The following is a 26079-nucleotide window of genomic DNA, read 5'->3' on the forward strand; positions in this document are numbered from 1 at the left end:
TTTCAAAAACCGAACCAAACCGCACCACAAACACCCTTAGTAGATACCATGTACGTAGTATATTGTCAACAGTGATACTATATATATAAATATTTTTTAAATTTAATTTAATTACGTTAGCACCAGTCCAACAAAAAAAATATCGTGTATGTGTTATTGTTTTTCTTTTTCTACATTCTTTTAGCATAGAGATTTTTGTTAAAAGAACATAAAAATTTATAAACACAGCACATAAATTTTTATATATAATACAAATCAAATTTTTATACATAACATAAATTTATTAATATAATACAAAAATCTGTATATAACATAGACATTTTTATTTATATCACAAATTTTTATACATAACACATAAATTTTTACTATAAATATATTTTGCAATTCTTTAAATTTTTTTATATTGTCTATTAAAAATTATATATTGTATATCAAAATTTATATAATACATACCAAAATTTATGTATTATTTATATTCTGTTGGTTGAGTGTCAATATTTTATATATGTAGTCTTCAAAAATTTTATATTGCACACCAAATTTTTGTGTTGTATACTAAAATTTTTGTACTGTGTATTTTGTTGGTTTTGAGAGTCAATATTTTAGATATGTGGTCCTTTAAAATTTTGTATTATATACAAAATTTTTATGTTATAAATTAAAATTTTTATGTTTTAGTTTTTTGAATATATATAAGAGAAAAAAAAGATGAAAAAGACGGCAACGACGATGATAATAAAGGAGGATGAAAAAAAAGAGCAAAACCAAATAAAAGAAGAAAAAAAAAGTTAAACACGATGATTATGTTGTTGAAAAAGAAAAAAAGACTATGATTACATTAAAAAAAAAACACACGTGTATCTAATTTAGTTGAAATTTGATGATAAAATTACTTGACTGTGTAGCTTTATTTATTGTCAATATAAATGCCACATTATTATATTATATTGTTCACACACACATATTCTAAAAAGAGCAGTAATTGGGAGTCTTAATCATTTTTTTATATAATAAAGCATTGAAATATATGTTATTTAAAAATTAAGAGAATAATTAAAAAAACCAGAGTTAAGATACACATATACACATATATTCTAAAAAGAGCAATAGTTGGGAGTCTTAATCATTTTTTATATAATAAATAATTAAAATATATGTTATTTAAAAATTAGGAGGATAATTAAAAAAATGAGTTAAGATTTTTATTTTTTATTTTTATTTTTTGGGGAATTTAGTATTTAATGTTTAAAATTAAAAAATTATGATTTAAGATCTAGAATTTAAAATAAACAAATAATAAAAATAAAAGTATAATAAAAAATAAACAACATTATATTAGTAACATTATTTTCAATAGAATTTAACATGATTATTTTGCTATAAATAATTAAAGAGTGAAATATTTTTTGCAAATATAAATATGGAAGAATTATGGCATTCAATGGATTAAAATAAATCTTAGATATATGATAAATATAATCTCTTCATCCCTGCACAATAATAATACATGTTAAGTCTATTATATGAAATATCTTAAAAGGTCTCAATCTATTGAGTTAAGTTTAATTCTAGGTATATAAATATGATACAAATATTTATTAAATTAAAAGTCTAAATTTAGTTTAATGTATGTTAGTGGTGCAAATCTAATATTTTAGCTCTCATCCCAAATTCATGTTGCTTCAGCAAAGTTCTAATACACCAATTTAAGGTTTTAGCTCAATACATTTAATGAGCAACTATCATAACCTAGATGCCCAGAGAGAAGATTTCGAAAATTCATAGTTGAAATAAAAAAGAAAAATAAAGTGAGACATTTGATATTATTATGGAGAATGAGAGACAGCTGGAATACTAAAATTTTAAAAAAGACAGCAATACTATACAAAGGATATCAGAGGATTAAAATTCAGAAATTGATAAAAAAAATATAATATGCAAAAATTAGTAGAATATTATAATTAGGGAACAAAATTAGAAAAATATCAAAGAGGATTAAAAAAATTAATATAATTTATTAGGATATTATTTCATAACAAGTGTACTCTTAGCGTATTCTTGGTCTATATATTGGTAAGAACTTTTTAATCACAGATAAGAAATATGAATAATAAAAATAATACTTTTTTAAATAATTCTTCATTTCTTCCTAAACTCTTTGCACCATAGTAACATGGTATCAGAGAGAGTTAGGTTCTAGGAATTTAAAATTCTGACGAATTCACATTACAAATTACAAATATGACATGCAATAGTTTTGGCATACGATCATCACAAACCAATTCTGATAATTTGTAAATTGGTTTTAAACTAAACGGATATAATTATCCATTATGGGAACACTGATGGAAAAAGCAATTGGTGGAAGAATAAAGAAGAAACACACAAAAAAAAATGGCTTTAAGATTGTAGGTTACCAACGAGCCAGAAGAGAGGAAGCAAGTTACGATGGCAAGGCAGCAGCGGCATTAAGGACAAGGACTACTGAACTCCTTGGCTGCTCAGCCCAGACCGCGACTCAATACAAAGGGGAGACCCAAAATTAGAATCCAATTAAAAAGATAAATGAATGGATTTTCGATTGTGGGGCTATCGATACTATGACTCATGACTTTCATGATTTTAACAGCTTGACTATACCCTCAAAAGCTCATATTGAAACAGCTAGTGGAAAATTAATTGATATTAAAAGAGGAGGCTCCATTACTTTTTTTCAGAAAAATTGAAATTAAAAAATTGCCTCTATGTCCCTACACTATCATCAAAATTATAGTCTGCTAGTCAAGTAACAAAGGAACTAAATTGTGTGGTACTCATGTACTCTACCTTTTGTCTTTTGCAGGAATTTCTTACGAATTGAAGGAGATCATTGGGCGTGGTATTGAGCGAGAAGGCCTTTACTACGTTGATGAAGTAGCACACCAGGGTCATACCATGCTTGCTCACGGAACGGTTACTAGGCAACTTTGGTTATGGTACAGGCATCTCGGACATCCTTCATTTGGGTACCTCAAATTACTATTTCCTAGTCTTTTTACAAGTAGTACTGAACCTCTCAAATGTGAAACTTGTATTCGTACAAAAAATCACAGAGTTTCTTTTTCTCTAACCAATACTAGAGTCAATTCCAGTTTTTCTCTAATACACTCTGATGTGTAGGGTCCAGCTCCTATTTTCCATAATTATTTTCAATATTTTGTGTTATTTGTAGATGATTTTTCTCGCATGACTTGGGTATATTTTTTAAAATACAAATCTAAAGTACCTGATAAGTTCTTTGCTTTCTACCAAATGATTCAAACTCAATTCAACAAGAAAATCCAAGTACTTTGCTCAAATAATGGTGGAGAATTTATAAACCAATAAATGTGTGATTTTTTTATGAAAATGGTCTTATACATCAAACTTCCTGTCCAAATACACCCCAACAAAATGGTATGGCTGAGCGATGAAATTGTAAGTTACTTGAGATGACCCAATCCATTTTGAATGCACAAGCTCCGAAAATTTTTTGGTCTGAAGCTATAGCGACCTCTGCCTACTTACTAAATCGCCTACCTACCCAAGCTCTCCACCACAAAAGACCCTTGCAAGTCTTGGCTACTCAGACTACAATCTCGCCTATTCTAACCTTACCACCTTGAGTATTTGGATGTTCCATCTTTGTCCATATTCCCAAAGTCAATAGAACCAAACTTGATCCTTGTGCAGAAAAATGTGTTTTCGTTCGGTATGCTACAGACCAAAAGGGGTATAGGTGCTACAATCTAATCACTCGTCGTATTCATGTGACCATGGATTGTGATTTTTTAGAATCCGAATTTTACTTCAGCCGCCAATATGGCATTCAGGGAGAGAACAATAATGAACCACCAAGTTGGCTAAATAACCTTTGTTGCCCAGAAACTGTTCAAATAGAGCAAGTAGATGGAGCCACCGAGCATACTTCACTCAACGTAGAAAACAACTCGGTACATACAACCAGTGAGAGTCCTTTTGAGAATGTCAGACAAGAGGTAAGTAATTGTCAATCTGATAATTTACTCCCTGTTTTTAATGAGGCCACTAACAATAATAGTATAGCACTAGAACATGAAGAACCAGAGCCCAATACCTTTATTGTTCCTCCAAGAAGAAACAGAGGGATGCCTCCTGATCGGTACTCACCAGAACATATTCCTCGTAACTCAAGATACCCGATAAGAGTGGCTAGAGAAGGAATAGCAGATGTTGCAAAGGCTTTTTTCACCAAATTCTTAACAGAAGACATTCCAATAACTGTTCGAGAAGCCAATGAAAAAGCTGAATGACGAAAAGCCATGAATACAGAAATGGAAGCTCTAGAGAAGAACGGAACTTGGGATAAGTGTATCCTACCGACAGAAAAAAAGCCAGTCGGGTGCAAATGGATTTTCTCCATTAAACACAAGGCAAATGACACTATTGAATGGTACAAGGCAAGGTTGGTGGCCAAAGGTTATACACAGACCTATGGTATCGACTACACTGAAACTTTTTCACCGGTTGCAAAGATTAATACTATCAGGGTGTTGTTTTCAATAGCAGCAAATGAAAATTGGCCACTCCATCAATTTGACGTCAAGAATACTTTCTTGCATAGAGAGTTGAAAGAAGAAGTATACATGGAAGCTCCTCCAGGTTTCTCAACGGGATTTAGAAAACATAAAGTTTCCTGGTTAAAGAAGGCTCTTTATGGACTTAAACAATCTCCACGTGCCTGGTTTGGAAGATTTACAGATACCATGAAAAGGTATGGGTACAAGCAAAGTAACTCTGATCATACCCTTTTTTTGAAAAAAACGGGAAGATTTAATCACTTGCCTAATAATCTATGTGGATGATATGATCATAACAGGAAGTGATGTTGAAGAAATTGAAAAATTGAGAAGGAACTTATTTACAAACTTCGAAATGAAGGATTTGGGAAGACTAAAATATTTCTTAGGAACAGAGGTTCTACAATCCAGCAAAGGAATCTTTATCTCCCAAAGAAAGTACATCTTGAACCTTCTGGCAGAAACAGGAATGATGGATTACAAACCAATAGATACGCCCATGCAAGTTAATCACAAGTTGAAGATAGTAAAAGGTGCCACCCTAGTAGATAAGGAAAGGTACAGCGACTGGTTGAAAAACTAATTTACTTATCACATACTCGACCTGACATAGCTTATGTTGTGGGAATAGTAAGTCAGTTTATGCATAAGCCACAAGAAGATCATATGGAAGCTGCCATGATAATAGTTCGATATTTGAAAGGAGCTCCAGGAAGTGGAATTATTTTCAGAAGGAATGGCCATTTGAAGGTTGAGGCATACACTGACGCAGATTGGGCGAGCAACCCAAATGATAGAAGATCAACAGCTGGTTACTTTACACTTGTTGGAGGCAACCTGGTAACTTGAAAAAGCAAGAAGCAGAAAGTTGTAGCTCTTTCAAGCGCAGAGGCAGAATTTTGAGGGATCGTTAAAGGCATAACTGAAGTATTGTTGATAAGAAAATTGATGACTAAGATTGGGTTTCCACCAAAATTGCCAAGCCAGTTGAAATGTGACAACAAAGCCGCAATCAACATTTCAGAGAATCCCGTACAACATGATAGAACAAAACATGTTGAGGTGGATTGACACTTTATCAAAGAAAAAAATTGAGAATGGCATTATTGAGCTTCCATTTGTAACTTCAAGACAAGTCCTTGCTAAAGTTCTAACCAAGCTGAGTATTGGTGATCCCACTACTCACCTTGAGGGGGATTATTAGAATCATATCATAATTAGGGAACAAAATCAGGAAAATATCAAAGAGGATTAGAAAAAAATCAATGTAATTTATTAGGATATTATTCCATAACGAGTGTACTCTTAGCGTACTCTTGGTCTATATATTGGTAAGAACCTTGTAATCACATATGAGAAATATGAATAATAAAAATAATACTTTTCTAAATAATTCTTAAACTCTTTGTACCATAGTAACAAGAATAGCAGAGGTAGTAGAGCAATTTTAAAGAGAGCAGAGATAGTGGAACAACTTTAAAGAGAGTAGAGGTGGTAGAGCAACTCCAAGGACAATAGAAATAGTGGAGAAAAATGGAAAAGCATTGCATATCAAGAAAGACAACTACAAAAGATAGAATCAACAAGAAAATTGAAAAGGTAGTGATGGAATTTGCACAACAAATTTCATACTATAACGTTGTCTTCACAACATCAATTGAAGGCAAGGAAAAGAGTGATATTTGAACATCATCTCATACATTTGAGCTGAAACATTTTTCTAATTTTGTACTTCATTTGAAATTTTAGTATTATGGCTATCTAAGGTTCATATTTCTATAATTGAGAAAAAAGGCATATCATGGTGAGGAGAAAATTAAAAAAACCATGAGAAAAAAACAAGAGAGATGCATTGAAAAAGCTAAATAAAGTTTTTGTGTATTTGTTATTTAATAAAATAGGATTAGATTCCCTTAATAAGTTGGGATAACATTTGGTGGCTAATTGAACCATTAAGTTTTCTTTTGCCAAGTTGGAACAATACTTTGTGGTAGCTAACTAGACTTGGGTAGAAGTTTAGAATTCGATATTAGATGAATTAGGTTGTAATTCATTGGTATTTGTGTATGTAATCAATTTGATTATAATGAAAATTCTACTGGTGGAGATTGGATGTAAGTTTCATAGCATTAAAAAACCAAATCAGAATACATACTTGTCTCATTCTCTTCTTTTTTATTTTGTTCTATTCTAATTTTAGAGACAAAAAATAAAATTTTTTCTGCATAATCTACTTCTGTAAAAAATTTCTAAAAGAACTTATTTTCTAAAATCAACTTGATTCAATCTCTTATAAAGGTCTAATATTATCATTAATATCTAACTAGTGTATGACCCGTGCATATGCGCGAGCTGCTTTATAATGAAGGTAATATCTCCCTAGTTATGAACTTCCTGGTATTATAACTCTTAATGCTACACTGTCAAAATTATTTAGTTCAATAATTACAACTCATGGATTTAACAACTGAGATAAGGCTTTAGCTTATTAGTTTCCATCTTCACAGCTAGGCATAAAAATATAAACTAAAATATACATAACTACATTAACTACCTATCTTTGACATGTAAACTTCTTTCAAACTACTCTTCATGTATCTGACAAGGGTAGTCGGTCAATGCAAGCAAGCTTCAGCAATGCAACCGATAGCAATGCTATGGCGTTCCAGTATATTTTCTATATGCTCTTATCCAGTAAGTTAATCATGTCTAACACAACTCTTTAATGGGGCATTTAAGGCACACTCAATCTTCAAGGAGAATTGGCCTCTATTATTAATATTGAATCTCAACAAAAATCAGTTCATAGCTCATCCACTAACAATGATAGGTCATCTAGAAATTGAAAATAAGGCACCATTGAATAATATATTAACAGAGAAGAAGATCCACATCCATGCCATGACACCAACATATGCCTGAAAATATAAAATCTTGAAAATAAAGAAATCTTTTTAATACTAACAAAACAAATGATACCTGAACATCAACATATAATTTCCAAATACATGAGACATTCTTAACAGAATTAACACTTACTCTTGCAACAGATGCTTCCTGCAGTCAATTCAAGGGTTACTAAGAGTTGTTGAAATGGAAGATTTTATTTGAACTTAAAAACGAATGCCACAGCCATGGTTTTAAAAATTGAACCGGACCGGCCGGTTCAACCAAAAAAACTGGGAACCGGTCACCTAGCCGGTCCGGGTAAGGTCAGAAACCGCTTGGCAAAAAATCGATGAAAAAACCGGTCGATCCGATGGTTAACCGATGAACCGGGAGAACCGTCTGGTTTTTAGTTTGGATATTAAACTTCAAAACGGCGTCGTTTTGAAGGTAAAAAAAAAGAGAGAGAGAGAGAGAAGCTAAAGTGCTAAACGTACAACCCTAATCCTAATCTCAGTCTCAACTCTCAACTCTTAACTCTCAACTCTCACACTCTCACAAGAGACACCATAGCCACCACGGGCAAACCCACCGTCACATAGCCACCCATCGTCGCCCTTACTCGCCACCGGTAATACTCTGCCTTTCAACCCTAACTTTCTCAGTCTCTCTTCAACCTTCTTCCTCCAAAGTACAAACACCACCGTCACCTCCAACAAACGCGGGAGCAAAGCATCACCGTCATGGGTCGAAGGTCACTGTGGCATCCGGGTCGAAGGTCGCCGTCCCGCGGTGAGTACTCAGTAGTCAGTACTTCAATCTTTTTCTTCTTTCAATTAATTTCATTTATTTGGTGATAAAACTGTATGAATTGGACAGATTTGAGTTCATGGTTCTTGTTCTGTTTTTCGAATCTTTTCCATCTTCTGAGTTCTTGTTCATGGGTTCTTGTTCTATTTTTCAATTAATTTTTATTTTGTTAATTATTCTTGTTTTGTTTTTCAATTTTGTTTATTTTGAATTTTGGTATATAAATTCAATTCTGCTATGTTGGATTTGGCTATATTGAGTTTTGTTTATTTCTGCTCTGTTGAAATTTGGGGTTTAAAATTTAAATTCAATTCTACTCTGTTAATTATGTTGAATAAATGTCATATGAGTTATATGGATTGATATATTTTCTGGATTCTAGATTGCTGTCATTTTGAATTTAGATGGAACAGCCATGATCAGCAACTACAACATAATTCTGTGGGCATCTTCAAGGCTAGAAATTATGGAATTAGCCCTCTCTAGTTGCTTGTTGAGAACCATTGTATTTTGATTGACTTCATTTAGTGATTTTGTTCAGGTTCACTTTTCTTTTCAATTTGAATTCATTCTTTTAAAATAATTTTGTTGCTTGTTAATTGTTGATTTAATTGTCTAATTGTTTGGATTCTAATTTCTGAATTTGTTTTTTGAACTTTTGATGCCGAATGTAATTGATAATTTTCTGTTTTGAACTTTTGGTGCTGCGTGTATTCTTTGCTTCTTGATGTGATTAGAAATTCTGTAAATCTGTTCAACAATCAATATTTAATTTGTGTAAATTTGTGTTTGTAAATTGTAGTTGTTACTAATTAGAAATTTTTATTTTTGAAGATAGAACAACTAGATAGTGATCAAGCATTACATATATTAATTTTTAATAATTTTATTTAATATTTAATTAAACTGGTTGAACTCCGATTGAACTCCGGTTGAACCCCGATCGGACTATTGAACCAGTGAACCAGTTGCTTTACCGGTTCGTTGACCGGTCCGGTTCTCGCAACCTTGGCCACAGCATCCAAACAATTTCTATAAAACAAACCTCTAACAAAGAAGCCCCCACTTAAATGGTCCCAAGTTCATGCAATCTTTTGCTAAACAAAGGAGTCCCAAAAGCAAGTCCATACTGTGCAAGCACACATTGTGATGAAATATCCAAAGCTTGTCGAAATTGTTTAACTCCCTTACATGTAGAAAAACCCGAAGACAATTTTACAGATAGTTATAGAATATAAACAATTGGATGCGGTCGAAAAGCCTCCAAAAATTCATGAAAGGATTTGCAACAAATGAGAATTCATTATTAACGAAGAGTACCTTCCTAAATGAACCAAATGTCAATGAGATATTTCCACTTTCAACCAAATCAAAGACCATCTTATCATCCAAGTGGATGGCACGGACATAAGACTGATGGAGAATTCAAAAGTAAGTTGGTAGTTGAGGAATTAATCATCAATACTTGATGGCATGACCATAAGACTATTGTTCTATTTTTTGTTCTAATTGAAAATAAAAGTAAAAAATTTGGGTCAAACTAATTAGTATTGGTTATCAAACATGCAGTGATATGAAACACCAATACTCCACACAAAATTCATGAGCGCTATGGATTTGATGCATGGTCTTTTATTCTTCTTCAAGAAACGACTCAATTTCACACATTAATGGACAAAATTCTTCTCATGGTATTAACCTAAGATGGGGATATTAAAAAGGAAATTGCAAAAATATTTTATTAGCATGTAATTATACTCAGGTTAAAATGGAAATATTTTTTAAATTTTTTTTACATAAATCATAATCATTATTTTATATTTCTCTCCGATGTTCAAACCAAACATCTCTGTACTTATTTTTTTTTTACTAAAAGGACCTTGGTGGTGCATTAAATTGGGTTCTCGTTCAATTTCTCACATTTGTACACATTAATAACTTAACCGTTGGGGTGTTTACTATGCTTACCAATAAATACAATAAGGTGGTTGTGGAAGGAATAAATTTGGTGATAACATACCTGCTCCATCTCTTATCCTGACTAAGTTTCTGCCAAAAAAGCCAATCAAAATTGGGTTTAAGGTGAGCAGCTAGTAGGAATCATGCACTGAGATGATGTCTGTTACTAAGCATCTGCGAGATCGATTTTGGTGAGTACTTCATATTGAGAATTTCTCTATTTTTTCAATTTAATACCCTGGTTCTTGTTTTCCTAAAATTGTGCCCGATCATTTTTTGCTCAGAGTGATTGTTTCTACAGATTAAGGAGTTTCACATATTAGGTTTTGGCTACTATTTCAAGATGACCAGCTGGGTCCAGATGATTTGCAATTGAATTGGAAGTGATCGGGAGCATATTTTTAAATTTTGGGGGATAAAGACCATCTTTGTTCATAATTAGATTTTTAGCCCTTTCAAATTGGTAATTTAATTTAGTTTTTTCACTCAATAATTAAAGATCTTATCGATTGCAAAAGAGCTGGTTTCATAGTTTCCTAATTTAATTTGTGGTATATTTGCTATAGTTGCTTTTGACTTGATCTGGTGCAGAGGACAACAGTATTGGCATAAAAAGGTCCAAAGGATACCATTATCTGAGGTATACTTATTTCCTTTCATTACTTTAAATATGAATTGATTGATTAGTTCTCCTTATATGTAGGAATGATATAGTTGATAAACTTGAATCTGAGGACAAATTGAATGTTTTATTGGATTGTTGGTTTCTCCACTGTTTAGGGTTTACCTGGGTGTAATTGATTTACAGTTAAGTTGAAAGTGATCGAGAGCTAATTAGAACATTTGGGGATAGAATCCATCTCTCTTCATAGTTAGATTTTTATCCCTTTCGAATTGGTATTTTAAATTAGTTTTTCAGTCAATAATTAAAGATCTTATTGATAGCAAAAGAGCTGGTTTCATAGTTGCCTAATGTGATTTGTGGTATACTTGCTATAGTTACTTTTGACTTGATCTGGTGCCGAAGACAACAATATTGACATAAAATAAGTCGAAAGGACACCATCATTTGAGGTATACGCATTTCGTTTCATTACTTGAAATATGCATTGATTGATCAATTATACTTATATGTAATGATGACATAGTTGACAGACTTAAATTTGAACACAAATTGAATATTTAATTGAATTGTTGGTCTCTCCACTGTTTGTTAAAAAAGAAAATGATTAGGAAAATTATGACTAATATGTATCTCCTTTTTGCATTTTGACAGATATTCAGAACGTATTTATTTTGTGTGTGATGTTTTGCAATCCGCTCAATCTTCTTAATTGATATACCTGATCCATATCTGCTGTGCTAATATGCCAATTGGTATTTGCAGGTAAGTTTCATATTAATTGCATTGAACTATTAGGTTTGATATACCATACACCCAGTTGTTGATGTTTGCATGGTAATGTTTTTTTTCCAATATACTATAAGGTTCAACAATAATATTGCATGCTTGTTATTATTTTTTGAGCTTTTTACCGAGCCCATGTCATAATGTAGGATAGTTACTCAAAACTTTCTCTCTAAGTTGTACATACACATCATATGAAGCATAGGAATATAGTATTTGCGACAATTAAAATCGTCTAGTAATGCCAAAATGATTCTATAAAAATATTGATTAGTCATGCAAAATATAAATCTCTGAAGTCAGATATCAACTTTCTTTTTACATGGACTGGTCAATAACTGATAGCTCATTGAATGTTCACATTGCTTGGTGCTGCTGACTTAGGACCTTCTTTTCATGTACACCCAACATTCCTAAAGACTTCTTTGAAAACCACATTTTCAGTTTGATTGACATTGTTATCATCATGACATAACAATATCTTCAACCCATCCCTATGAGTGACCCTAGAAATTGCCACATATAGTTGACCATGAGTAAAGACTTATTTTTTGAGAATCAATCCAACCTTAGACAATGATTGACCTTGACTTTTATTAATAGTCATTGCATATGAAACCATGATAGGAAATTGCCGACGTTGGAACTTGAATGGGATCCAGTGATCCGATGGACTTAGTGTCATCCTTGAAATAAAAACTTTGTTGCCTGTGTGTTCTCTTGAAATGCTCTGTGCTTCTATAATGTATTTTCCAAGTTTGGTAACTACTAAACGTGTCCCATTGCACAACCCAGCAGCATGATCAATATTTCTTATAAGCATGATTGGTGTCCCCACTTTTAGTGTAAGCTCATGATTCGGAACACCTGAACACCTAATAGTGTTTAGAAATTCAGGTGTGTGTACCGATGCTAGTAACTCATTTCCTTTCAAAATGCGAAGGATAAAATATGAAGGATAAAATATAATTTACTGTTACAATAATACTAAACAAAATAAACTAACTAAAAAAATAGATATTTTTTTTTATTTTATCGAATCCAAAATGAAAAAGAAAATTTTACAAAACTAAGAGCACTTTTTTATATAACAAAAACTTAGTAGTATTTTTTTAAATTAAAAAAATACTAATACTGATTATATATATTACTACTTATACTATATTATATTTGATTCTACAATATTTTAATTTTCGACCCTCCTCTACTGAATTCCTGAATTCGTCCCTATGTGAAATTAGATATCCTATTAAGTTATATGAAATATGATTACAAAATATGATTTGCCTAAATAAGTAGACATGTAATTAGAACAAATATTGAAGAGGATAGTTTCTGACTCAGATTAAGCATGGTAAATAATGAATTTTTACCTGGATTTTTCATTATTCTTCTTTGCTTTTGAAGTATGTCATCTGAAAGCAAATGCCATATCTTTTCCCATACATGTTCTGGCCTTTCCATGGAATTTGAAAACAACAATATTGCAAATAGCTTCCTCAAATAAACTCCTGATCCCCAATGACTTGCTTCTTTTATTGCATCAACGTATTCTTTATCATCATCTAAAAGACCTCGTGCATAACATGCATCCCTAAATGATGAATGAAGAACACCATCTATTGTTCGTATTTCTTCATATGATTTAGGCCCTTTAGCATAATTGAGAAGTAGTCTAAGGTAGTAATTTTCACCCGACCTAGGAGGGACAAAGAAAATGCGACCTATCACAGCGTGTGACTTTCGTGGAGACCATTTCCTTTCCTTTGCTTTCCATACAAATTTTGTTGGGAATTCAGCATAAGTAAGTGATCGGGCTTCAGGATATGACTTGTTCGCTTCAAACCATTCCAAAAACATGGATTCCTTGACAGAAGCCTTTCTAGCAACATCTTCCAAATTCTCGTCATCTCTGAAAATCACTGGTTGCTCGTTTGGCAAGTGAAACCCCAACCTTACCACAGAAGGGTCTCTATAGTGAACGTTGTATCCAAAAATCCTCCAAGCAGCTTCGCATGGAGATATATATCGACAATTATAATACATACTGACTTCATCGTGCTCATCCTTATCCGCATCTTCGGTCGCACTTTTGTAAAATGATGCAGTTACATGGTCGTGTCCTTTGTTAACATACTTGAATAGATACTTTATTGATCTAGATTGGTTGCACCACTCAACATTGATGTGTGCTCCATATCTCATCAATAAATACCTATTATGAGGAACGACATAACGGTTATCAAGATCAATACCTGACTTCATAATTGTCTTTCCATCATCTCTGCGTCTGTATACTGGATAACTATCTTCGTCAATTGTTGTGTTCTCAACAAATCGCTTGGGGAAGTGTCTGATGCATTTCCCATCTTCCATGCATGGTGAATCTTTCTTGGCTAAACCACATGGACCATGCATCATGTGCTTCATAGTATTTTGGATCAGTCTCATTATCTAGTATTTCAGCAGATATAATCTTGTCAATATCTTCTGCAGTAGGATACTTGTCATCACGATGTAGAAACAACAACATGTGTGCATGAGGTAGCCCACGTTGAACATAATAATTTTGTTATAAATTATAAGCAATCATACACAAAAAATTATGTGCCCTATATCTGTTTGATCTTGACTACCATTATAAAATATTTTGAAAAACTTGAACCAATTGAGAATCACAAAACAATATGCATTTGTTTCTAATAAATCTTGCCAAAAAACTATATGGAGATACATATTATTTTACAATATAAAAGGATCATGAGTTAAGTATTTTTACCCGCAGAAACCCGTCCAAATATCTTCATGGTTCTTATGTCTTTAAATAAATGATCCAACTTCATCTTAAAATCCCTACATACCATGTCCGGTCGGTCTTCAGCATTTAGTTCTCTGTTTCTTGAGAATTCTTCTAATTCAGACCACTTTGGATTACACGTGAATGTAATGAAAAGGTCTGGGTAACCGACTACCTTGTATATTGCCATTACATCAAGGTAGTTTTGAATCATGTACCTAGGCCCTCCAGTGAATGAAGACGGTAATATAATACATTTGCCGCGAGAAGATGGTGCTGTCTCCCTACTTAGTACTGCTTCTTTGATACCCTTGTACATCTCACATCTGAACTTCTCTTGGTCAAGACATATGTAGTTTAATCTGGCTGACTCTATCATAGAAAAACCATCAACCAAAAATTGCTGGAATAGTCTCCTAGAATATAACAATGGGGATCCATCGGACAATCGTTCTTGTATTCTAAACGCAAAAAATTCCCTCATCGATACATCCTGTCACCCCTTTCCGCCATCTGGATTACTCTTGTTAAGTGGAACATCTTCTTTATAACCATCTTCTCCGTACGAAAATAGTAAAGGGTATTGCAAGCCTAAATAAGCTAGATTTAGTTGGTTGATCCTTTCTAACCTTTCACTTTGTGTTTTCACAATAATGTCTCTATCAGTTTTATCTACATCAAAATCACCCACAATCAATGCAGCAACCTCACTGGTTGATGGTAAATTATATCTTCTTCCATCTTTGCCCTGCTTTTCTATAAGCCTTAGCTTCACTGTTTACCTAGAGGTTGAAGACATTGATTCCCTAACCATACGAAATGCTTTCACCAACACATTGTTTTCATCTAGCATTGACTTCAATTCTTTCACTATGTCTTCGTGAATATCGTTGTTTTCCTCTCCCCTGTATGAGTTAAAATATACTAAAGTTAATTCTATCAACAAAAAATACTATAGATTATATGGGGAATATAACCTTGTCAAAGTACAATCTTTTAGCTACATTATATTAAGTATGAACCTGATAGCAGAAATGCGGTTTTGAACTTCATTTTGAGTATCAAATACATATAGCTGAGCAAACTTTGCTCTACTACCATCTGGTGGGATAAGGCTACCCATTAAGTGATAGTTCTCACCAAATAATCTAAAAGTTGGTGGCCCTCTCGAATTATTTATCGCTTTGTCTATCTTGGCACCAATAGATGTGAATTGAAACATGCTATTGTAAGATCTAATGTTCTCTCAAAAATGTTTGCTTTTGATGTCATCACCGTATAACAAATTGTACAATGCCTTGGGAGCTTCTTGAAGATGAGGAATTTGAACTTGGCTGCCTCTATAACACAGTGTGTATTTAGGCTCACTTGTGTTGTAATTTTTGTTGATCCTTTCAGCATACCAAAATAGTGAATGACAGAATTCACACGAATGCTGTGCAGATCCCATGTGCAAATATTCTGCATATAAGAATCGTGTAGTTATAGCTACAAACTCTTATCTTATGGAATTTATTAAAAAATTATACTTTATTAATATTGGTCAAAGTATAAATTCAATAGAGTGATGGGTCATGAGTGTGATAAGAAATTTGGACTGGTGTAATTTTGTGCAAACTATTACTATAATCGGTTGAAGAAAATGTGATTCAATTCTATATTACTTAATCTATACAAAATTATTTTTTATCTGAATTTTGGACTAAACACATTTTCCGTTGAGTGATAGGTCTCTTTTAGAAATTTGTAATGTTTTTATTTGAAAGACAATGTATTTTTATATCAATCTTGGTGCAAACTATTATTTCAAATGGATCTGATGCTAGAAATATTTTATTTTTGTTTTATTAAAACATTCTTTTTTTTATAGAATGATTTTTTATGAATTTTGGTCAAAGTTTAATTTCAAAACAGTGACGGGTGTGATAAGAAATTTTGGAGTAAACTATTAATTTACCTTGGTGAGAGAAAAGTTTTAAAAATATTATTGTAAAGTTTTAAAAATATAATAGTTATACCTTATCATTTTAAATAATTTTTAAATTAAGTTTGGTGCAAAATGAAATCTTAATCAGGCGAAGGATATGCACGATAATTTTTGTTATTTAATTAAAAATTTTTAATTTTGTAATTTTAAAAAAATATATAGTCTAATGAGAGTGATTGGCATATGTTAAATGAATTATAATATTTTTTATTAACCAAAAATTATTTTTTTTATATTGATTTCGGAGTAAATATTAAATTATCTTGACGAGGAGAAAGTGTTAGATTTTATTTTTTTGCTTCAAAATAATATTTTAGAAGAGTGATGTTTGTCTTTTAGAAAGTTGGATTTTTTCTCTTAATCAAAAATTATTTTTTTAATTTATGTTGGTGCAAACCTTTATTTTAATTAGATGAAGGGAATGAGCTATCATTTTTTTTTTATTTTAGCATTGAAAAAATTCATTTCATATCTGAATTTTGGACAAAACATAATTCAAGTAGAGTGGTGGGTGTCTTTTTATAACTTTGTAATGTTTTTCTTTTATATAAAAATATTTTTTTATATCAATTTTGACATAAAATATTTTTTAAAATGGGTCAGTTGAATGAGTTAGAATTGTTTTATTTTTTGCTCAATGAAATGTTTTTATTAATTTCGAAGTATATTTTTAAGAGCCTGTTTCTATGTAATAAGAGATTTTTTATATTTTAAAATAATAAAGTAACATACCACTGTTATATACTTCTATCCCAACAGATCTTGTCATATTCTTCTGTAATCTTTTTTTGCCTGCATTTTTCAAAGATAGAGTATGCTGTTAACAATAATCCTTGAATATAGTAACAGGTGGAAAACATGGGACATCATTCATTGACCAACCACAATGATTTTTTTTTCTAACAAATATACCTTTGCTAGTATTCAGCCTCCTTCTATCATTGCTAGGTACTTCATTTATTTGAGATCTTAATAAATGAACAACAAAAAATCAGACTTGTAAGATATTTCAAGTGTAAAAATTTGTGTAAAAAATTTGTACAACTGACTGTGTCCATCCTCACTGAAAACACCTGAACTGGTGTTGTGCTGCTTTGCACCATCCAAAATGAATCTCCGCTTCGTTCTAGCTTCTTTTGCTTGACCTGTATTATAACATAAAATCTCTTCTATAATCTTTTAACTACACATGAACATAAAATATTTGCACAATGTATAAAATACTCCTTATATAAAACGTACCATGGGCAGTGGTGGTGGTCCTGGAATGACTGGCGACAAAGGAATCCCGCCTGAGGTCCCATTCGGGTCTATTTTTATAGTTCATAAGATCCCCATTTATGACATCGATCTGACCTGCATCATGGAATTCGCTCTCACGTGAAATTTTGAGTCTAGCAGAAGATCCTTTACACACGAACCTAATAAAACAGATCAAGACCATTCTAATATCATTTGATGCCGATTAATTTATACCTTTACAGTGTCCAGTTATAGTTGCTTTCCTATTAGAACCAAGTGTCATAATCCGGTCTTTCCTGGCCTTCTTTTGGCGATCTGTATTGTGAAGCATTTTACAACTTAGTACTTGAAAGGCAGTTACTATCAATTAATCATATCCTTTGTTTCATGAAAATTATATAATTTTGTACTCAGTGCTGAAATATACCTATGCACATGTCTGAATTTCCTGAATTGCTAACCTCATAATCATCAACTATAAGAGAATTTAACATCCTTGAAGTTGAGGTTGAATTTGATTTCAAGACTAATTCCATATGAATTGTCTCTAGCTGGGCTGCATGGAATATATGTTTCTATTAAATAATTGTACACCACATTGAAAGCATTCCTTTAACTATACATAATGTATACACTTGTCAAAAAGATTACCTCGAAAATTGTCTAGGTCACTAAAATTTGCATTGTTGTCTATGGTAGTTGCTGATCCTGTATATACATTGATCGAAGCATATATCAATACTGCAGTTTTATTATAGCATGACGTTTTTAACATCATCAGCTATATATAATGATATTGGATGATACCAAATCCTGTTATTGTATGGTGGCTCATCTTGTATGCTCCTTCCAAATATATTTATAACCAAACCTATTAAAAACAACTTACCTTTATTGTTTAGTGTTGAACTCAATTGTCTCCTTCCTGCAATCTTGGATGATCTTTCTTTCCTGGCTAATGTGGCTTTTTCTATGAATACAAACATGTCATCAAATTAACCATAATTTCCCGAAATAAGCTTTTCAAATTAGTATATGGAGAAATGTACCTTGATAGTCATGAGTTTGTGCACTCAAATTAGTAGCAATGTGATGATGCGCCATCTGGGACTGGTTAACTCTCTGGTTCAGGTTGGGTGTGTCTGGGTTTACATTGCATACCTGTCCTTGTAGGGTGTTTTCCTTTCCTTCTATCCACCTCTTGGGTGGATTACTGGTGGTGTTTACAATCCAACCTAAAAAATTTACTCTTTTAGAAATAGCAAAACATCAACTTGAATAAAGTATTAATAATTTTTAAAACTTATTAGTTACTTGATAGTTGAGATTCTGAGTTATGTGATCCTTCTTCAACAGCATCCATTTGGTTATCACCAGATAAGTTCTTTGCCATAGTCAAGTCATTGTTGCCACAATATACGTCGACCTTTCGTTTGTTACTTAAGCTGTGTCCTTCGGCATGGTCTACGGTTCATTTTAACTTGCATTAGTTTAGTATAGACATGTTCATAATAGTTTTTCAAATTGACTAACTATTGTCCTTTTTTAGTACTTGTTTCTACCTTGCAAACTAATACAAAAGAACCAACTGCCGAAAATTCAAGCTTTTTATCAAATGGATTTACAAACTAATCAGATTATGTAAGGAACATACCATGCTTTTCTGGAATTGAGCTCAATCTAATAGGTTAAAGAGGCTTTCTCATGACTTTCTGGTCCCATATTTCTGAGTCTGATGTCTTTAACTTTTTACGTTTGGCATCCATGATATTTCTTCTTTCCTTTCTAGCACACGAAGCTTGAGAAGGATACATTACTTAAAGGTCTTCAATGAATGTCATGACTTTTTCTGCTGTGTGTGACTGTTAGGGGTAATCTGTGCACCTTCTATGTGAGCTCCTCAATAGGGTATGGATTAAATGTTGTATAATTTTGGTTGAGAAGGTGAATTAGTTAGAACTGAATAAACTATCCAGGTCTCACTTTAGCTATTTTGTGGTGGTTCTACAATTGAATGAATATTGTTTTACTTAACCCTAAATAACAGGATAGTTCTGAATTTCTGTAGTCACGCTGAACTTTTGTTATGTATAACCTTGCAACAATGCTCCTTCTCTCACTTTGATATGTTCTTTAGTGGCAAGTTTTTAAGAATTCTTTGTTAAATAAATTAGGATACCTTATCTAGATACTTTAGAGTTGAAAATAACATATTAGAAGACAGAGTGGGCAGCTCTTTTCAAGTACATTTTAGTGTATAAGAAAATTCAGATTTCTATGCTAGTTGAAAATTATTGTGCATTTTAGGTACATGGTGATTTTATAATGCTCTTTTATATAAGTTTTGAGCTATACATTGATGTGAAATTCATATTTGATACTTAATTGTATACTATGAAGTCCTGTATTTTAATTCAAGCACAGTCGCCGCCGCCAGTTGGTCAGCTTTCTTCATTGTCACCATCTCACACCCAGCAGCCGCGGAAGAAGCAGCAGGTCCCAGGGCTCTTTGCCTCGTCATCCCCTCGTACTCGGAAGCACGCCGTCCTTGTGCAAATCGTCGCCAGCAGCAGCGATAGAAGGTCTCGGTGGGTGGGTCTTCATTCGTCATCTTACTTTGAGCCTGGCCGTCAGCTTTTTGCGACGCACCCCGATTTGGTCAGTTCCAATTAATTTTTCCTTTCTTTTGTTTTAGTTGTGTTGCTATAATTCATCAATGTACTTTGATGATGTCATTGAAAATTGAATTTGTTGCTCATATTTGTTTTTGAAACCTTTGAATTTGTTGCTGTTCTGAAATGATCACTCAAATGTGTTCATGGCTGAAATAATTTGTTACTGATTGAACTTGAATGCACTTTGATTTTGTTGTTGAAAGTCGAATATGTTGCTGAAATTTGTAATTAGAACTTTGAATTGGTTGCTGTTCCAAAATGATTACTTAAATTTGTTCATTGTTGAAAGAATTTGTCACGGATTGAACTTGAATGCAATTTGATTTTGTTGTTGAAGGTTGAATTTTTGTTAAAAGTTGAATGTGCTGCTGAAATTTGTTGTTGGAACCTTGAATTTGTTGGTGTTTTGAAATGAAATGATCACTTAAATTTACTTTCTCTGTAACTGAATTCTTTACTGATTGAACTTGAGTGTTTTGTTGTCTTGCTTTATATTGTCATGAATCTTAAGTTCCTCTTTTCTTGATGTTATGGTAGTTCTGTCAATCTGTTGAGTTTTTATTGTATTAAAAGATATAATTGATATTTAGTTTATTGAACTTGGTATATCTCCATATTTTTTAACCTCATGATTTGAAGTTCTTGACATGAGATTAATGATACCCAATTGTTTTTGGTATTTCTAATGCTTCAAATTGTTTATTACAATTTCCTTCATGCTTTGTATATTATATTTTTATGATTTATATCTTTATTTTCAAATTGAATGTATTAAGTTTGTTACTTTATGACTTGTAGAAGGGGTTATTTAATGTGATTGTGAATAAAAATATATGAATGAAATTTAGGAAAAAAATACACGAGACTATGTCATTTATATACACGTTAAACATGGTATTACAACTAAAATGAAACCTTAGTCCAGATAATCATGGCGCCTGATAGGAGTTGGATGTCACGAAGGCAAGATTGCACTGGTCATCTAAGCGAGGAATTTAAGAAAGGTGTTGTGGAATTCCTATATTTTGTAGAAAGAAATCCGACAGTCATTGATAGTTTAGGTCGCATTCTTTGTCCATGCACAAAATGTAAGAACAGGATTAGGGATGAAATATTTTGGGTCGAAAAGTATTTGTGTGATCATGGGTTTATAGAGGGTTATACAAACTGGACTGCTCATGGTGAAGAAAGATGGGTTGAACAGGATGCAACAAATGTTACCCAAGAACATGAGGAAGAGAATACAAATCCATATGTAGACATGGTTATTGATGCTGCAGGTGATAACTTAAATGTAATGAAAGGTTTAGAAGAGGATCCAAATCCATCAGCGTCGAAGTTTTATAAGTTGCTGAGGAGTGCTGACGAACCTTTGTGGGATGGCTACACCAAGCATACAATATTGTCAGCTGTAACCCAGCTAGTGAACTTGAAATCAGAATTCAACATGAGTGAGAGCTGTTATAATCGAATGGTTGCCATAATCAAGAGCATGCTCCCAGAATCAGAGAAGTTGCTAGAAGATTTTTACCGGTCAAAGACAATGATTCAAGAATTACGATTAGGATATGATAAAATTGATGCTTGTCCTAATCACTGCATGCTATATTATAAAGAAACAAGTGACAAGACTAGTTATGCAGCTTGCACAATGTGTGGACACCCATGATTTAAGCCAAAGGCAGAGGATACAATTAATAGTAGTAGGTGTGTGCCATACTCAATATTGAGATATTTTCCTATTACTCCAAGGCTTCAACGTTTGTTTATGTCTAAAACTAATGCGCAATATATGAAGTGGCATGTGGATGGAGTACGCCACGATGAATCGGTTATCACACATCCGGCTAATGCTGATGCTTGGAAACAATTTGATGCCACCCATGAACTATTTGCCCAAGAATCTAGAAATGTTAGTCTTGGACTTTGCACTGATGGTTTTAATCCATTTTCTGGCTCGAAGACTCCATACTCATGTTGGCCTGTGTTTGTCACACCTTACAATCTTCCTCCAAGTATGTGCATGAGAAGAGAGTACATATTCCTTAGTCTTTTGATCCCTGGATCGAAGTCTCCCGAAAAAAGATTAGATGTTTATCTTAGACCGCTGATTGACAAGTTAAAGGTTTTGTAGGACAATGGTGTTACTACTTATGATGCATGGCAAAAGAAAAATTTTAACATGAAGGTAGCATTATTATGGACTATAAGCGATTTTTCGGCTTATGAAATGTTGTCTGGTTGGAGCACTCACGGTCAACTTTCTTGTCCGATTTGCATGAAGAACACTAAATCGTTTCGACTACAACACGGCGGTAAACCCTGCTGGTTTGATTGTCATCGACAGTACTTGCCTGCTGGTCATGCATTTCGTCGTGATCGATACTTTTTTAAAAACTCAACCGTGGAAAACTCTTTTCTAGCGAAATGAATGAGTGGAGTTGACATCTTAAATGAGTTGGACAGACTCGAGGAAGCTAACTTTGGGGCTAATTCGAGAGGAAAAAAGGGTGACTTTGGTACCATTCATAATTGGGTGAGAAAAAGTATATTTGGGAGTTGCCTTATTGGTCAACTAATTTGATAAGACACAATTTAGACATTATGCATATTGAAAAATAAAAATTATATATTATAGGATAGTCTAATGATGTTTTCTTAGTTTGTTGGAATTGCAGCCCATGACATCTCACTAAAAGTAGAAGTGATTTGGAAGTGAAATTTTATTTTCAGAAGCTGTCTAAGTTTTACCTTCAATCTTGTAATTATTATTATTTTTATTCTTTTTGTGGCCATGAATAAACTCGAACTCATGTATTTGGATAAGGGTTGGTGGTGGGGGTTGTTATTGTGAAGAAACTCTTAATATGTTCTATGATTTTTGGCTCGCAGGAGGATTAAACAGTGGCCATTTCTCTCACGAATAGTATAGCTGATTAAGCAAGAACTAATCCAGTTGTGGTTAGTGACATTTTTGCCTGCTCTTTCATAATAAGTTGTTGAATAATTATGTGCAACAAATAAATTAATCTAATTTACATCTCATGCCTGTTCAGGTTCAAATTCATGAGAGTAAGGAGTCAGTTCAGTTTTTCTCAATAAATCAGAAACTAATTATATTCAAGGTATGTACACACTATAATATCATTTTAAGGCTATAGCTCGTAATTTTAATAGAAACCAGCATGAGCTGAATTTTTCATTTTTCTTCTTGTAAGGGGGGAAACAGTTTTGGATCTAAAAAGTTCATAGAAGAAAAAGGTACCACAGATGAAAGCTACAATGAATTTTAACCATTTGAACAAGTGGGAATAAATTTGGTGTATTACTTGAGTGCGACAGAAATTTCTCACTGCTGTTGCCATCTACAAAATAAATTTTAGTATCTTGCAGATGGATTTCCTGAATGGCATTTAGTTTTTCAATTTTTTTTCAGGATTATTTCATGGTTTATGATCGATGCTTCTGATCCGAGTGTTTAATCAGTGAATGTATTGAATTTAGTGCTAAATTCCTGGTCTATATTTACATAATGAACTGATCTTGTTAGGTAGATTAGGAACCATTTTAATATTTTCCTTATTTTTTCTAAATTTATTATTTAAATGATTTCTGAATGCATTGCAGCCTTTCTGTTTCAGATATTCACAACTAGAAAATGGATAAATACAGACAGATTTACAGACAGATTTAGTCTTTATTACAGACGGATTTTTGGTTACCGACGGATTTTGTCCCTCTGTAAAAGCACCGTCGGAAATTATTTACCGACGGATTTTTTTTCCGTCGGAAAATTACCGACGGATTTTTACTAGTTACCGACGGATTTTCCCTCTGTAAATTCTCCCTCCATTTCCTGAAGGCGACAAACTTACAGACGGATTTTCCGTCTATAATTACAGGCAGATTTTCAGACGGATTTTCTGTCTGTAATTACAGACAAATTTTCAGACGGATTTTCCATCTGTAATTACAGACGGATTTTCCGACAGATTTTCCATCTGTAATTTAAACTTTGAAAAATCATGATTACAGACAGAAAATCCGTCTGTAAATCCGTCTGTAAAGTAAAATAGAATTTTTTTACTTTTTCTAATTACAAAATAAACTTATTTTCATACAAAATAAATATAAATTTAATACAAATTTTTATCTAATTTATATTCGAATATTTACAATATTTCAAAAAATAAACAAATTCATCGTATTAAAAATAAACAATATTTACAATAAATTATTCAATATGAATTGAAGATACAGCTAAAGTGATTTCATTTGTTCTAGGGTCAACACTTTCTAAAGAAACGCCACAAGGATTTTCTTTAACCAGAAGGGCAAGAACATTGAGTGAGCTCCATATTTTTGTCACATTGCTGCTTGAATCTCCCAAAGTAACAGCAAAGACAGCATCAAATCCTCCTGCTCCTGGAACTCCAGCCAACAACACTCCTTCCAAGTTCAGTGTAGCATCTAAAAGTTTTGTTTGTGATTCTGGTTCAATCTGCATGAATTGCAAGAAAAGAGTAGTGATATTCTACCAGCAGATATAACTTATAATCAACATCATTCAAACAGAAGAAGCCTAATAATAAGTGCCAAATCAATGAAAGGCTTGGGTTTCCTCACCCTCGAAACTCAAATAGGACAAAGAACCTAACAGTTGAAACAACACTAACCTCCGCAAGATGCAGATCTTGGGTTTCCTTATCCTCAATTTCTCTTGCTATTCTTAAGGCTTGTTTTTCCAATTCTCTTGTCTGAGGCCCTTTTTCAAGCTTTGTTGTATATAGTTCCTCATTGAATGTGCTTTTTACACCAAACAAGGCCTCATTTGTTTCAACCTGATCCCGTCCCCTTGAAAAATATAGAAAAAAATAGCCAATTTAAAACCAAAATAGACAGCCTATGAAGAAATCGAAATAAACAAAGAAATGGGAAAGAAAACCTGTAGCTAAAATAACAAAATTATAGCAACAGCTGCATATGAATATACCATAAAAATCCTTTTCAAAACAATTAAAGATCTTAGAAGGAGCCTTGCTGACAGGTTCTGCACTAGACTTCTGCTCTCTTAAAGAACCATCCTTAATTAAGCGAGCCATTCTCAAAACAATTCCTAGATGAACAGTAATGATGATGTAAGCAGGAAAGGAAGTCAAATTATCCATGATCTACCTCACTAATAATGAAAAACACGAAGCAAGTATATATAAGAATTTTTTTATTATGGGGTGCAGGTGAAGTTATTATTATTAGATAAATATCCACAATGACTTGCTTCTGATTCTCCTCAATCTTGAAAACTATGAACCTGTGAGTCCTTTTTGTCTTAAGCTCCAAAAACCGCAACTATGAATCTTAGTATTGTTTGGATCTATATAATTTCCAGTTTGCAGTGAGAATTACCTGTTTATTTAAAGCATCTAAAGTTTCCTCATTAAGATCATTGCTAGCTGTAATACTAGTCTTCCCAAAGCCAGACACCGCGAATTCCTTTTCAATGCAGCAAAAGATCTTCCTGGCTTGACAAGACAAATAGGCAAGGTCACCAGAGTCCAGTCTAATGCCAACTGCTTTGTATCTGCACCACAAAGCAACTAGTGTTTTATTTTAGGGGGTTAAGGATGCTTAGACACTATTCGAAAGCCAAAACCAATCTGCAATCCTTAAAGTGAAAACAAGGAATACTTAGAAACTAAATTCTTACCTCCTCAAAAGATGTTCCATCATGAACTGCC

General features: G+C 32.8%; 2 protein-coding genes across 7 annotated transcripts; one reads left to right on the plus strand and one right to left on the minus strand.

Moving 5' to 3' along the window:
- Positions 1 to 10198: 10198 nt before the first annotated feature.
- LOC107475338 (uncharacterized) lies at positions 10199 to 24941 on the plus strand. Of its 6 annotated transcripts, none has more exons than XR_008005945.1 (8): positions 10199 to 10423; positions 10534 to 10695; positions 10799 to 10872; positions 11232 to 11306; positions 11509 to 11619; positions 20067 to 20324; positions 23234 to 23302; positions 23398 to 23834. XR_008005945.1 is itself a non-coding variant. In XM_052257430.1 (5 exons), exons 1-2 carry the CDS (start codon positions 20061 to 20063, stop codon positions 22008 to 22010), a joined length of 1008 nt encoding a protein of 335 aa, XP_052113390.1. In that variant the 5' UTR covers positions 18493 to 20060; the 3' UTR covers positions 22011 to 23302; positions 23398 to 23466; positions 23560 to 23602; positions 24626 to 24941. The 6 variants fall into 6 exon arrangements, 3 of the variants coding, with proteins under 3 accessions (XP_052113390.1, XP_052113392.1, XP_052113391.1); XR_008005943.1 differs by having other exon boundaries at positions 10211 to 10423; positions 10517 to 10695; positions 23398 to 23832; XR_008005944.1 differs by having other exon boundaries at positions 10211 to 10423; positions 10517 to 10695; positions 20091 to 20324; positions 23398 to 23832.
- Positions 24576 to 26068, minus strand: LOC107475337 (phosphomevalonate kinase ERG8-like). Its single transcript, XM_052257909.1, has 6 exons — positions 26049 to 26068; positions 25748 to 25922; positions 25387 to 25512; positions 25287 to 25292; positions 25018 to 25182; positions 24576 to 24842 (listed from the first exon to the last, which is right to left on the minus strand). Exons 1-6 carry the CDS (start codon positions 26066 to 26068, stop codon positions 24576 to 24578), a joined length of 759 nt encoding a protein of 252 aa, XP_052113869.1.
- Positions 26069 to 26079: the final 11 nt, after the last annotated feature.

The sequence above is a fragment of the Arachis duranensis genome, chromosome 2 (genome assembly GCF_000817695.3).
Source record: "Arachis duranensis cultivar V14167 chromosome 2, aradu.V14167.gnm2.J7QH, whole genome shotgun sequence".
Lineage (NCBI taxonomy): Eukaryota > Viridiplantae > Streptophyta > Magnoliopsida > Fabales > Fabaceae > Arachis > Arachis duranensis.

Bases quoted from the DNA above. Each gene is read 5' to 3' on its own strand.
- LOC107475338 (XM_052257430.1), top strand. From the start codon at position 20,061: ATGAAGTCCTGTATTTTAATTCAAGCACAGTCGCCGCCGCCAGTTGGT. The intron at 20,325-21,266 runs GTCAGTTCCAAT...ACCTTAGTCCAG, and splicing joins TTGCGACGCACCCCGATTTG to ATAATCATGGCGCCTGATAG.
- LOC107475337 (XM_052257909.1), bottom strand. From the start codon at position 26,068: ATGGAACATCTTTTGAGGAG. The intron at 25,923-26,048 runs GTAAGAATTTAG...TTTGTGGTGCAG, and splicing joins ATGGAACATCTTTTGAGGAG to ATACAAAGCAGTTGGCATTA. The intron at 25,513-25,747 runs GTAATTCTCACT...TTAGTGAGGTAG, and splicing joins TAGATGCTTTAAATAAACAG to ATCATGGATAATTTGACTTC.